This window comes from Pleurodeles waltl, chromosome 5, assembly GCF_031143425.1.
Source record: "Pleurodeles waltl isolate 20211129_DDA chromosome 5, aPleWal1.hap1.20221129, whole genome shotgun sequence".
Lineage (NCBI taxonomy): Eukaryota > Metazoa > Chordata > Amphibia > Caudata > Salamandridae > Pleurodeles > Pleurodeles waltl.
In genome coordinates, this window is record NC_090444.1 from 849,231,160 (window position 1) to 849,245,366 (window position 14,207).

Consider the following 14,207-nt stretch of genomic DNA (forward strand, 5'->3'; position numbering starts at 1 on the left):
ACTGTTCTCCACAGGCGCCTATGTGTTTTGGGCACCTCTTTGACCTCTGCACCTGACCGGCCCTGAGCTGCTGGTGTGGTAACTTTGGGGTTGCCTATGCCCCAGAACTGAGACTTGTAAGTGTTTTACTTACCTCCTAATCTAACCTTGACTTACCCCCCTACAGGAACTGTTGATTTTTGCACTGTGTCCACTTTGAAAATAGTTGATTGCCATTTTTACAAAGGCTGTATATGATATTGCTTTTATTCAAAGTTCCTAAAGTATCTAAGTGAAGTACCCTGCATTTAAAGTGTTTAATGTAAATCTTGAACCTGCGGTTCTTAAAATAAACTAAGAAAATATATTTTTCAATATAAAAACCTATTGGCCTGGAGTAAGTCTGAGTGTGTGTTCCTCATTTATTGCATGTGTGTGTACAACAAATGCTTAACACTGCCCTCTGGTAAGCCTACTGCTCAACCACACTACTACAAAATAGAGCATTAGAATTATCTAATTTTGCCACTATCTTACCTCTAAGGGGAACCCTTGGACTCTGTGCACACTATTTCTTACTTTGAAATAGTATATACAGAGGCAACTTCCTACAATGAGCCAACGGGAGATGGTCTGTTTCTGCAGGACCTTCTTTGCTCCAACACATCTCACAAGGAGTTGGTCCTCCACCTAGACCTCTTTCATGCGGTTAAGATAGAACAACAATGCTCTTTTTGGGTTCAGACAGTGAAGTTGCCCCTCTTCCCTGGAGGGAAGTGGTGGAGCGTAAAAAGTAGGCAAGATGAACAAGCTACTTACCTTTGGTAACGCCTTACCTGGTAGAGACAATATCTAGATGCAGATTTCTTTTGAATTTCCCCAGGAATCAGTCTGAATCCGGAGATGTTTCTTGAGCAGTATGCCTGCGCGCTGTTAGGTGGCGTTGATCAGCTCTGTGTCCATCGTTGTCCACGCTGGACCAGACATTGTGGGTCATATACAGGCAATGGGCGCTTGGAACTAAGTTTCTTTTCATGACTTTCCATGCCAGAAGCACAGAGCCAAGAAGAACAGTGACCACTGGTGTGTCTAAACTAAGGTCTTGAAAGGGAGTCCCGATCCCTAGAGATCACTTTGCAGAGCGGAGAGGACGGGTGGGTCGGTAAGGAAATTGCAACTCAATATTGTCTCTACCAGAAAAGGTGTTACTGAAAGTAAGTAACTTCTTCATCTGATAGAGGCTTCTAGTTGCAGATTCCTTACCTTTTGAACAGATACACAAGCAATAACATCCCTAGAGCTGGCTCTGCAAACCAAGATCAAACTAGAAAGTTCTGCAGAGCCAAAAGGGTAAAGTATCCATCCCTACAGAACAGACTGTCCAGGTAGTAGTGTTTGGTGAACGTGTGCAAGGATGCCCATGTTGCCGCCTGACAGATATCAAGGAACGGAACTCTGTGTTCTAACACAGTGGTCACAGCTTTTGCTCTAGTAGAATGAGCTTGCAAACCTTCAGGTGGTTACTTGGCCAGTGGGCAGCAGATTTTAATACAGAGTACGACCCATCGGGTGATGGCTCGATTCTGCACTGCCGACCTTTCTTCACACCCAAATAACCGACAAAGGGTTGATCACCCACCCGGAACTCGTTCATGCGATCAAGGTAGAACGCCAACATTCTTTTTGGGTCCAGGGGGTGGAGTATTTCCTCTTCCTTAGAAGGATGTGGGGGTGCATAAAAAGTAGGTAAGGTGATTGATTGGCCTACATGAAAGTGTGTGACCACTTTTGCCAAAGAGGAAGCCCTAGTGTAAAGCACCACTTTGTCAGGATAGATGGAAAGGTTTACATGACAATGCCTGTAGCGCACTCACCCTTTGGCAGATGTAATTGCCACAAGGAAGGCTGTTTTTAAGGTGATAAGCCTGCATGGACAATTGTAGGGAGGCTCAAATGGAGAACACATTAGGAATGTCAGAACCGAATTTAAATCCAATTGGGGCATAATGAATGGGGATGGAGGAAACATACGAGTAAGGCCTTCAAGGAACCTATTTACAATTGGAGTCTTAATAAAGGAAGATGGACCAGTCAACCTCAAAAATGCAGAGATAGCAGATAAGTAAATTTTGAGAGTGCCCAAAACAGAGCCCTGTTGGCCAGAGAAAGTACAAAGAGGCCTTCAGAAAGAGGGGCAGAAAGGGGGCTGGGTCAACAGACTTGTCTGTGCACCATGCCACTAATTTCTTTCAATGACAGGCATATACCGTTTTAGTGGAGGGACGCCTGGCTGTCAAGATAACATCAGAGACGTCGGGCGGAAGGTCAAAAGCTGTCAACTGCCACCACTCAATCTCCACGCAAGAAGGCAGAGACTGGAAAGGTTTCAATGGAGAACCCTTCCCTGCTGTTACAACAAAAGATCCTCCAAAATCAGCAGCCTGATCAGAGGACCAATGGCCAATCCCAACGGCTCAGAATAAAAAAAAACTCCAAGCCCAACCCTGAGCCACAAGGATGACTTGGGCCTGGTCATTTCTGAACTTCTTGAGAACTCTGAGCAGAAGTGGTATGGATGGCCTGAGCTCCACTCAAGATGAAAAGCGTCTCCAAATGATAGCCGTCTTGGAACTCAAGCGTGCATAAATGCTGACACTGAACATCTCTGCCAACTGCTGAAAGAGACCTCCGCCACCTTTGGATGGAGACACCATTCGTGATTTGCTAGGCATCTTCGGCTGAGTTAATCTGATCTGGCATTCAGAGAGCCCACCAGGTGTTGAACCACAAGGGATATGCACTGACGTTCGAGCCATGTCCAGAGACGCAGGTCCTCTTGACAAAGTGTCCACGACCAGATGTCTGTGGTGTTGTCCATGAGCAACTGCACTAGCCTTCCCTTAATGGATGGTAAAAAACTTTCAGTGCCAGCCAGATCCCATGGAGCTCCAGCAGGTTCGCCAAAGGCCTCTCATCTACACCTCTCCCAGATGGCCGTCCCGTCCCGGGATGACCCAACTGTCACCACTGTCAGGTCTGGTTGGGGAGGGGAGAGGGTTCTCTGGCTGACCCAATCACGGTTCATTAAGCCCCCACAGCAGTTCTTATGCAGTTCCCTCTAAGATATGGACCATGTTGGAGAGATTCTTTAGATGCGGCATCCACTGGAACATTAGGTCCCACTGCAGATCCCACAAATACAAGCAAACATGTGTCACAAAATGGATGCAGTAGGCCATGAGAACCAGCAGCCTCAGAGTCAGTCTCACTGAAACCCAGGATAGAGGCTAAAACCTCAGTATGATAGCTTGAATAACCTGTATTCGCCGTTCGGGAGGATGAACCTGAAACTGCATCGTATCTATAACAGCTCTGATGAAATAAAATGCCTGAGAAGGGGTTGGTTATGACTTTAGCACATTTACAGCCAACCTAATGGAGTGCCGGAGGTCCGCCATAGTCTAGAGGTGGGAGACGACAGCCTGGGGGCCAAGTCTGCCTTCAACAGCCAGTCATCAAGACAGGGGAAAACTGGCACCCCTGATATCCACAGATGAGACGCAACCACCGCCACTGGCTTGGAAAGGCCACTGGGAAGCACGGTACAATGAAAGTGCTTGTGGCCTACCATGAACCGCTGGAAACACCTCTGGGCAGGAAGGATGGTAATGTTGAAGTAAGCATCCTGCAAGTCCAGGGCTACCATTCAGTTTCCTGGGTCCAGAGCAGACAGGACTTGAGCAAGCACGAGCATTTCGAAATTCTTTTTTTTGAGGAAGTTGAGAGGGTGCGCGTTTATGATAAGAAGGCGGCTCCTGTCCTTCCTGCGCACCAGAAGTAGCAAGAATGGCAACCATGACCTACTTCTAACGTTGGCAACATCTCTATGGCTCCCCTGGCCATGAAAGCCGTCACTTCCTGGCAGAGAAAGGAGAGGTGGCCCTCTGTCGGTCTTTCGTAAATGGGTGGCATGGGTGGAGAGAGGTCCTGAAGAGGAGAGAACAGCCACTTATATAATAATATATAACTGTGGAACCAACTGGTTTGATGTTATAGACCACCAGTGGGGCAGGTGACAGAGTATACTGCCTCCCGCTGGGTGCCCATGAGGGAATAAGGGCAAGCTAAAGGGGTTTGGAGGCTTCAGCTGCAGGGGAAGCAGTGGACTAGCTGGACCTTTGGCTACCCAAACCACAAGGTCTGTGGGTACAGCATTCTCAACCATGCAGAGGCTGGGAAGCTTGCGCACCATGGGTGCTGGGCATTTAAAGACGTGGTTGGAAGCTCCTTGCGTGGTCACGAAAGGTAGACTGGGTTTGATGAGGGGCAATTAACAGGCCCAAGAATCATAGCTCTATTATCCCTGAAGCACTTCAGCACTGAGTCAGCCTTGTCTCTGAAGAGAAGGGAGACATGAAAGGGCATGACCATAAGCGATGTTTGGACATCCTCTTAAAAGCCACTTGTCCTCAGCAATGCATGGTGCCCTAAGGCCACCGATAATGAAACCGCTCTGATCAGCGAGTGGGTGCTGTACAGTCCACATTGATTAATGAACTTGGCTGCATCCCTCCCATCAGAAACAGCTTCAGAGAGTACGGCTCAGTCCTCCTCTGGGACCGTTGGCAGCACCTGAGCAACCGTATCATACAGCGTGTGGGAATACCAGCCCAAAAGGAATGCAGTGTCAGTCTGGTGAAAGAAAACATTTTCTTTCTCAAAGTGTCCAGGCTCTTGGATACCCTGTCCAGTGGGGTGGTAGGGAATGTACCAGGATTTACATGGGAGGTTGGGGCTTGGACTACCAAGCTCTCTCGAGTAGGATGTTCGGTGAGGAAACTGGGGTCCCCTGTGTTAGGCCGGTGGCTAGGGACAATCGTCCTGCTCACAGGAGTCCCTGTGCAGGGTTTGGACCAAAACCCTAGCAGGGTGTCTTTGAGAAGCAGTTCTGCAGGAGGACACTCCTGGATGAAGCACCAGTCAAGACGCGCAAGTCTTGACTGCCACTGAAGGCAAAGGACCTCAGCTGCCCTTCTTGCCAACATTGTGACTGAGGCTCCTTTTCCGTATCCACAGCAGGAGAAATCATGCCGGTATATGGAGAAGTACCCAGTCTTCTGGCGTCCTCCAGGTCCTCACACCAGTTCATGTTGGGATTTAGGGGCAAGTATTCTTCAGGGTCAAGTGACCCTTCTCTATCCTCCCTGAATGCCAACCAAGGGCTCAGGATCTGACCTGGAATGCCCGGATCCAGTCGGCACCGAGTCAGAGTCATTCAACAACCCTTCAGATCTGTGTCAGAGTTGGAGATGAGAATAGGGATAGCATCACCGGTGAGCGATGGCACATTTAGGAGCATCAGCACTGGGACTAGAGCCGGGGAAGTTTGCAGATGTAAGACGGGCGTCAGTCTAGACCATTATTGGGTCCAAGAGGCCTGAATGGCTTCTGAGCTGCCGGCAGGAAACCAGGAGGGGCCCCTCCTGAAACCCAGGGTCCTGATGGCATGCCTGAACATGAGGTGTGTGGTCTCATAAAACTCATGGAGTTAGGCGGCGGTCGCTCTGGCATCTGGAAACTCTGGGAGGCACAGAGCCAGCCCAGGTTCTGGCTCAACCGTGGAGCAAGTCCTCGAATGACGATGCTCCCTCGTCAGCCGACGGACTGAGTGAAGTCAAAGACCTCTTTATCTTCTTACTCTTCTTGCAGAGGGATTTACCTGAGTGGCCCAACAACTTCGAGCACGACATAGATCTTGGACTCCACAACTGATCTTGGGACCTTCCTATCAACCGGAATTAAGACCGTTGTGGCGTCAAACATCGAGCCACCAGGAGCTTGAGGGATCGCTCCCTCCAAGCCTTCAGATGCACTGTGTGGCAGTCCACGCAGGGATGCACGTTGTGGTCGTGCTGGGGGCACCAGAGGCAAACAAAGTGCGGGTCCGTCACCAACATCTGTTGGTGACAGGCACCACAGGGTTCGGTGCCGGCCTTCCTAGAAGACTTTCCGGACACACCAGGGGTAGACTTCACAAAATAGTCTTTGACACAAGCCAAAAAAAGGTTAGTCAAAAAGTGACTAGGGGTAACTCTCGCCGGACCTGTACTAGGTGGTGCATAAAGAAATGACAGCGCATTGGGATGGCATCTATATACGCACCACACGTCACTTCTGGTGTGGATGATGCCATATGGAGTCAAATGACCCCACCTACCAGGAAGGATTACCGTTCAAGAAACATTTTTGGATCCAGTCTGACACCTGAGGAAAATTCGAAAGTAAGATATCTGCAGCTAAAAGTCTCCATCAGATATCAGTCTTAAGGCTTGCCTTTAATCAATACTAGATGGTGCACAAAATAAAAACATACTTTACTATATCAGTAGGCAAAAACCACAATGCTATTATTTTCTAACTTCTTCCTTTTACTTAATACCCTTGTGTGCTCCCTCGTATAATTAAGGGACAAAGCACAATGAATCTGATGTCTTTCCACACGTCAAGCAGGACTGGGCATGTTAGGAAAGAAACATGAAAGTACTTCTCGTCAAAGAAAAAAAACTTTTTTTTTTTTTTAAATTGTATCATACTATACTGTCCACCATGCCCAAATAACATAGAAAACAAAGGCCTAGACCATCGTATAATATCCCCATCCCACATGGATTAAGAGTAAGGTGTTTCAGGCCCTACTTTAAACTCCTTTCAAATTAATTTGTGCAAATATATTTTCCCACACATTTATTAAATCTTTGTGCTTGGAAATAATTCCTCATGTAGCAGTTGTGCTAATTCTCACACTGACAACCTTTCCAATGCAGTTAAGTAAGCCCACCTATGTGTCTCCATATGAAAGAACAGTCTTTAATTTGGTCGGGGAAGGCACAAATTATAAACCTGATGGTCTATTTGACTGTGCCAACTTCCCCTGACAAAGGTAAGGTGTATTTTCTGTAATCGACTCCTCGTCTTGCCATTGGTATAGAACTTGAACCCACTGCTGGTGTTTCTTTTTAAACACCATGTGAACCAGTGGACGTTTTATCTTGCAAAGTGTTCCCTGGGCACCCAACCAGCTGCAAAATCATTAAAGTTCCTATTTTGACGCAGTTTCCACATAGAGCACAAAATGTTAGGGATGAACCACATGGTGTAAAAAAATTTACACAAAAGTTGAATATTTGTACTGATGCCCTGTGAGATTCGTGGGAAGAAACATAACTATGAGTCATCTTGTGCATGTTCAACTCTAAAATGAAGACTTAGAAGAAAAACGTTGCAGAACTCTGAATCAAATGCTACATCTCAGGAAAAGACACATGCACTCTACAAGACCACTTGTTGCAAACCTCGCTTTTTTGCTCCGTCTACAAGATGAAGGAAGAATGATCTCTTCAAGTTTAGTCCTTGTAGTACTGAACGTCTGAAAATACCTGTGATTCAAGAGTGTAGTGAAGCACCTGCTGTGCACCAGCTTGAGCGGGGTGTCAGTGGACAGATTCAATAGTTTTATCAGGATCTTCCTAACATTGAACAATGACTCCCAGGTCAAAAGACAGAACAAGAACTAATAAATGGAAGAAAGAAGACACTGTGACAAAGTTGTGGGGTGGTGGCTAAAGGCTTTGCGAAAGAACCAAAAATGCTTAGAGAGAGAAAGAGGAATGATGAAAATTACAAAGAAAATGTGAGGCAAAGAAGGAAAGAATGTAGTAAAAAAAAGGGATGTTAAGAAAAACAAATAGAAGGGAATAAAAAGAAAGTAGAAAAGAGAAGGAAGAAAACTTTCCTTGGGGAAACAATACCTGGGGGCTTTCCCTCAACGTGTTGGAATCGCACATACTTCACTTGCACACTCAGTGGTAACCGTTTAGTTCAAAGTGAGCAGTAGTTTATTTCTGTGGCTACTTCCAATGAGATCCCCCCACAGTACGACAGGTGATGCTGACGAAGTACAAGATTAATTACTACCTCACAGCAACTAGTTGAATTAGTTTATTTTCTCCTTACAAATATCGGTGTCTGTAAACAGACAACAAACATTAAAAGGTAAATAAAACCACCTGATCTCTGCTGGACATATGTATATCCTAAAAACTAATTCTGATGGATAAAGACTTGCTGGTATTAATAATTAGATAAAGGCAACGTATTAAAGAGAGAGGCTTTAGTAAATTGCATTAATTAAAGAAAACAATACAAAAATCAAACCATGCTGCCTTGTCAATTCAAAACTGTGCCACAGGAGACATACACGATGCTCAAGTGAGGATTGTAACCAAAGTCAAGATAATGTATCGAAACATTTTTTGTGGATTTAGAGCAACTATGACTGCATGTGTCACGGACATGGGTTCACTTCGATTAAGTACTTTGGTGATGGAGGGCAGGATGTGACAATGAACATAGTGACCTTGCAACCTTTCTTACCTCAGGACAAAGATTCCCAGTGGAAACAGATGTTATCTTGCCTGGAGGTCCAGAGACATAGCAGTTTTTTCCACCAGGACTCTGCGGCTGATCTGCAGAAGAGTTACAAGAGAAATGCATATTAAACAGAGAAAGAATATAGCCAGGCCATCAGCTCCAAAGTAACACTTAGTGAAGTGAACCACACCTAAGGGAACCTTACTAAATTGAGTGCGTCCTATTTTCAGAATACACTTCTACTTGAGCTTGCACCTTTGTGCAGAACACCACCACTATCAAGACCATGTTAAAACTCAATTAAGGATTGTAAAAGAACTGCTTTATTAAGAATATACAAGGCTGAAGTGTTTGGAAAAGTTTAAAATGCAACATCCTCAGCGATTCTACCAAATAAATAATTTCCTTGGGACCATGCAATGCATACCATGATGCGATAGTCATTGTGCGGTGTCAACGTAAACTTACTACTAGCTTGTAAACCTTGAGGGATAAGAAAAGAGAAAAATATGGCCTATGTATGAGAAACAGCACTTACATATTAAAGTACTTGTTATATTTATTTGAACAAGACGTTGATTAAAATGCGTGGCACCCAAATATTGTTAAGAAAATAAATGTTGAATGCACTTCTTCACAGAAAAGATAAATAAAATCACATATGTAGCAAGGTCTGTATTCTTTGGGGTAAATTCTTAAAAAGCTGTGTATATCTAAGTAGAAAATAATAATATGTACTTATTTGTAAATCCTCTAAAAAGCACTGTGTGTTTCTTTGTGGTTCCTTCTAAGCACTGGAGGTCTTATAAAAATATGCATGTGGGTTGAGAATGCGCTCAGAGACGAGGACCATTCCATGATGTTGTTCTATTACAACTGTTTTTCATTTTCGTGTGGAGAGTTCAGTTATAAACAACTTCGAAAAGCTCTGCGTTCAGCAGATTTCTACAGTGCATATAGTTTGAGTCGACTCTTAGGCTACCAAAGGGGTGACCCAAACAAATTATTATAACATCCTATTATCAAACATGTGCAATGTTATTCCACTCACTGACCAAGGCATGAAAAAGAGGAGAGGGGGGAGGGGTATTGGAGGCGGAAGGTTTGCCCACATGGAGACATGTTTTAGATCCTTCACCTGTGGATTGTTTGTTCTGAAGATAATTAAAGGGTGCACGTTTAAGGGATACCGGCCATGGCCTAGAATTCCATATCCAAAACCACAGCCCCCAAAGTGACCGAGCGGAGCTGCATGGAAGCGCCACCCCTGCATGTTGACATCAGTTTCTGTCTCTCTCTCTCTGCGCCCTCGGCCGAGAAGTACAGAAAAACTAGAGGTCCACTGAACAAGTAGGTGGGAGGGCACTGTGGAATCTGCTGTTACATAGAGTATCCACCAAAACAAGCATTATTGACATCTTGCACTTCTGATGTATACATGGAAGAATCCTCGCTTTCGAATAGATACCAAATGAGTCACCCCTCTGCAGAAGATAGCGGGTCTGTGGAGTGGGCTCAGATCACAAAGTCCTGACAGAACTGGAGAAATTGCTTTTTTCCTCGGACCTTGCTATCAAGGCAGTACTACTACGTGATGATGTACACTGAAACCCACGAGATCAGGGACAGGCATTCCACAGGCTAACACAGTGGTGGCAGCTTTGGCCCTGGTGGAATGGGCCCTCAGTCCTTCAGGAGGCTGTTTTTTGGCCCATGTATTGCAGACCGCAATGCAAATGGCCATCCATCTTTACAGAGACCTTTTCTGCACAATCTTGTCTCTCTTTGTCCCAGAGAACCACAAATAAAGCTCATCACCACCCGGTGGTCTTTGGTGTCATCAATGCAAAAGGTTCACGTTTTTTTGGGGTCCATTCAATTGAATATCCCCTCCACTTTTGCAGAGTGAGGTGGGGCAAAGAACCTTGGACAGGAGAGTGAATGATTACACAACGAGAAAATCAGTCATACCTTTTGGCAAGAAGGCTGCCCTAGTCCTCAGCATCAGTTAGTATCAGTTAGTCTGGAAAAAAGGTAGTGTAGGGCTGTTGTGCTGAGTAAGCCTGGAATTCACTCAAATGATGAGCTGAAATGAACACAACGAATTAGACAGTCTACCATCAGAATTCTCAACAAGCAGCTCTACCTCAGCTCAAAGGCAGTACACATGAGAAATGACAAGACTAAATTAAGGTCCTACTGTGGCATCACAAATGGTTTGGGAGGGAAAATGTATGTTAAACATGTTAGAAAACACATCACGATAGTGATTTACACGAGGACAGTTGGTTCGCTAAATGCAGAAACCACAAAAGGGCCAATAAATAACCTTTAATAGGGCCCACTGTTGGCTTTGCTGGGGCAAAGATAGAACACATTTAAAAAAAAAGATCCAGTAGCTTGGTTCGCACAGTCAGCCATGCAGACACCACACCAAGCCACAAATTTGTCCCAGTATCCAACATAATTAGACTTTGTGAAAAGGAGTCTGCCAGGCAGGACGACAACCACAACTTTGGTTGGGAAATCAAACCTTGTTAACTGTCACTGCTCAATCTCTATGCAGGTGTAGATTGCACAGGCTTAGTACAGAACCTTGCCCTCCTCCAACAACAGAAGATCCTCCCGAAGTAGAAGCCTGATCAGAAGGCAGACACACGCACAGTAGTTCCAGATACAAACACATGCCTGGCCTAATCTGGGGACACTAAAATGACTTGCAAATGGTCGTTCCTGAGAACTCTGGGCGGCAGAGGTGGATATCCATACACAAATCCCATGTTCCACCCCTGCTGAAATGCATCTCCTATGGAGAGCCATCGCGGGAACTCAAACAATGTACAAAAGTTTAACACTGCGTTTTCACGATAGCGGCAAGAAGATTAAGCCAGGTTTCTCTCCACTATTTTCAACAGCTCTGGGTGCATAAGTCATTTGTGATCATCCAGATATCACCAGCTGATCCTGCTAGATGTTTAACAGTCAGGGAGATATGCTGACATTTCAGCTACCTCCAAGGGCACAGGACTCAGGATCCCATGTCTGCCTGCTTGTTGCAGCACCGCATGGCAGTGATTTTGTCCATGAGAATCTGTACCAGCCTCCCTTCAGTGGACAGTACGGAGGCCTTGAAAGCAAGAAAACTGGCCCAAAACTCCAATGGATTGGTATGGAGCAGGGTTTTTGCCGGAGAATAAAGCCCTCCTATCACTACCTCTCCCAGGTCAACTTCCCAACCCAGTAGGAATGCATTAATCACCAAAGTCAGCACTGGGGGGGAGGTGTCACTTGATAGTCAGTAGTCACCACTGCGGATCTTGTGTATTCTCCTCCAAAACCTGGATGTCTCTAACAGGATTCTGAGGTGCTGGGCCCACTGAAACTTCACATACCACTGCACAGCCTGTATATGCCACATAGGGAAGTGGACAAACAGGATGGATGCATGAGGTTAACAGGCCACGGAGCCTCAAAGCTGCAATTACCGAGGTCCAGGTCTGAGACTGCAACATTGGCATTGTACCCTGAATGTCTTGGATGAGTCCTGGATGTGTTTCAACGGATGGAAGGCACTGACGTACACCGTGCCCAGAACAGCCCCTATAAAACAAAGCTCTGGGAAGGGAGTCAGGTTTGACTTTGGCTCGTTGATCTATAACCCCAACGTTTGCCACTGTCTGCATGTGGTCAACGACTGACTGCGACAAGCCCACCTTCAATAGTCATTTGTCGGATAAAGGGAAAACTGGTATTCCCAACCTCTGAAGATGGGCAGCAACCACTGCCATCACTGTGATGAACACCCGAGGGGTGCTGGTAAAGGCTCTATTTTGTAGTAGTGTGGCCGAGAAGTTAGGCTTATCAGAGGGTAGTGCTAAAACTTTGTTGCACTCACTGGTGCAATAAATGAGACACACACACTCAAAGAATAAATCTGAGACCAATTTAAAAAAATAACACTTCTTTTTAAGCATACTTTAAACCCAAGAAATCCAGTATAAGGTAAGTACGTTTTAAGCATAAATTCTTTTCACTTGCAAAAATCAACACAGTACAATTTCAGAGTTCTTTAATGTTAACCTAAGGAAGGAAAACACATTCAGCAAATAAGCACTTTACAATGACTCATGGGACCAATCTTGGAAATTTAAGGTGAATACTGGGCAAGGGTCAGATTCAAGCTCAGGAGAGCTGGGAGGCTTCATAGATACCAGGGGCCCACTTCAACTCAGGCCAGTGGCGACAGGTGCAGTGGTTGTTTGAGGCTTCAACTTTCTCTCACCACAGAAGCTACAGGAGAGGGTGCCTGCGTGCAGAGACTGCAAGCCACTTCAGGGAGTACAGGAGGGGTGAAACCACAATGGACTCCGACTCGGGCAGCTGGGGAAACTTTTTGGCACCTGAGGAGCAGTGGTGACTTCAGGTGTCAGGTCTTTGCGGTTCCACAGTCTGCAGAGTCCTTTCTTTAGAGTTGGTTGGGGAGTAGCTCCACCCGTTGAGAGTTGCAGACAGGCCAGCAGGGTTGATACCAGGTCAGCTGCTACTCTTCTCTTCCTCTGCGATTGTGGCTCCTCTTAGTCCTTTCTGTTCTTAGGTCGTCAGGATTGAAGTTCTGGGGCTCAGGGATGCTACCAAATTACTAACTTTGGGGGCGTTACAGGGAGTGCCAGGATACAGCCAATGGGTTGCCCACCTCTAGGATGACTATATTCTTTTTATGACCACTTCCATTGGGAAGTGGGCATAACCCTTACCTTAGAGGCCTAATTCCTTCCAAACCAAGATGAGGAGTTTAAAAAGTGCTGACCATTTCAGTTCGTCCGCCTTAGGGGTGGGATTGCCATGAAGTGGGCACACCGCCTATTCCGACTAATTTTCCGTAACTGTCTTGCTGCCAAAATTGGGGTCAGGAAAGAAGGGTTGGTAATCTCTGCCATTTCGGGAGACCGGAGTCACATTACAAAGGCAGCTAAGGCCTTTGAAGCTTCCTGCCCTGGAATGTCTGTTCAGCATAGAGGAGGTCTCAATACCTCTGCCCAGTGCAGGCTTCTGTCGCTGGACCCCGAGAGCACTGGCTCTCACCTTAAGGGGTCAGAAACAGGGCTAAGGTGTCTAAACTGGTCAGGACCATTCAGTTACAACACTAATAGTTGTTTTTAGGGGCACCTCTAAGATGCCCACTGGGTGCATGTATTGGTAAATCCAACACTGGTGTCAGTGTGGCTTGACCAATATGAGACATTTGATATCAAACATCCCTATCTTGAGTGAAGCCATCATGTAGCTACGGGATCTCATAGTGACCAGTGTCCAGCACATGGGTTTTTAAATGGCTTCCCTGGTCACCAGCTATTTCTGAGAATCAACAAAGACAAAGAAGGGAGACATCTGCTCATGCAGATATGCCCTCACATGCAATATAATGCATCCTGCCTTAGGGCTGTATGGCCTGCTACAGTGGTGACTTACATATATGCAGTGTTAGGGGACATGTGTGCCATGTTGTGTTTTCACTTTTATCTGCACCAAGACACGCAGCCTGCAATGGCAGCCTGTTGTGCTTGGTGAAGGGTCCCTTAGGGTGGCACAATTTGTGCTGCAGCCCTTATGGACCCTCCTTAGTACCCCAGGCCCTAGGTACAGAGGGGGCTAAAGGTTTTGCCAATTGGGGAAACAACTGTGCAGTTTTAGGGGAAAGAGATCTAGCACTGGGGACCTAGTTAGCAGGAACCCAGTGCACTTGAAGTCAAAATTACATCAGATTCCAGGCAAACAGTGGGGGCTAACCATGTTAAATA

General features: G+C 45.9%; 1 protein-coding gene across 13 annotated transcripts in view; it reads right to left on the minus strand.

Annotated features, from left to right (window-relative positions):
- Positions 1–14,207, minus strand: part of AFDN (afadin, adherens junction formation factor) — a 1,710,163-nt gene that overhangs the window by 505,702 nt on the left and 1,190,254 nt on the right. For all 13 annotated transcript variants that reach the window (XM_069234921.1, XM_069234923.1, XM_069234919.1 and 10 more), the window contains one exon: positions 8,413–8,504. In XM_069234921.1, coding sequence (XP_069091022.1) covers positions 8,413–8,504 — 92 coding nt within the window. The remainder of the gene's footprint in view (positions 1–8,412; positions 8,505–14,207) is intronic.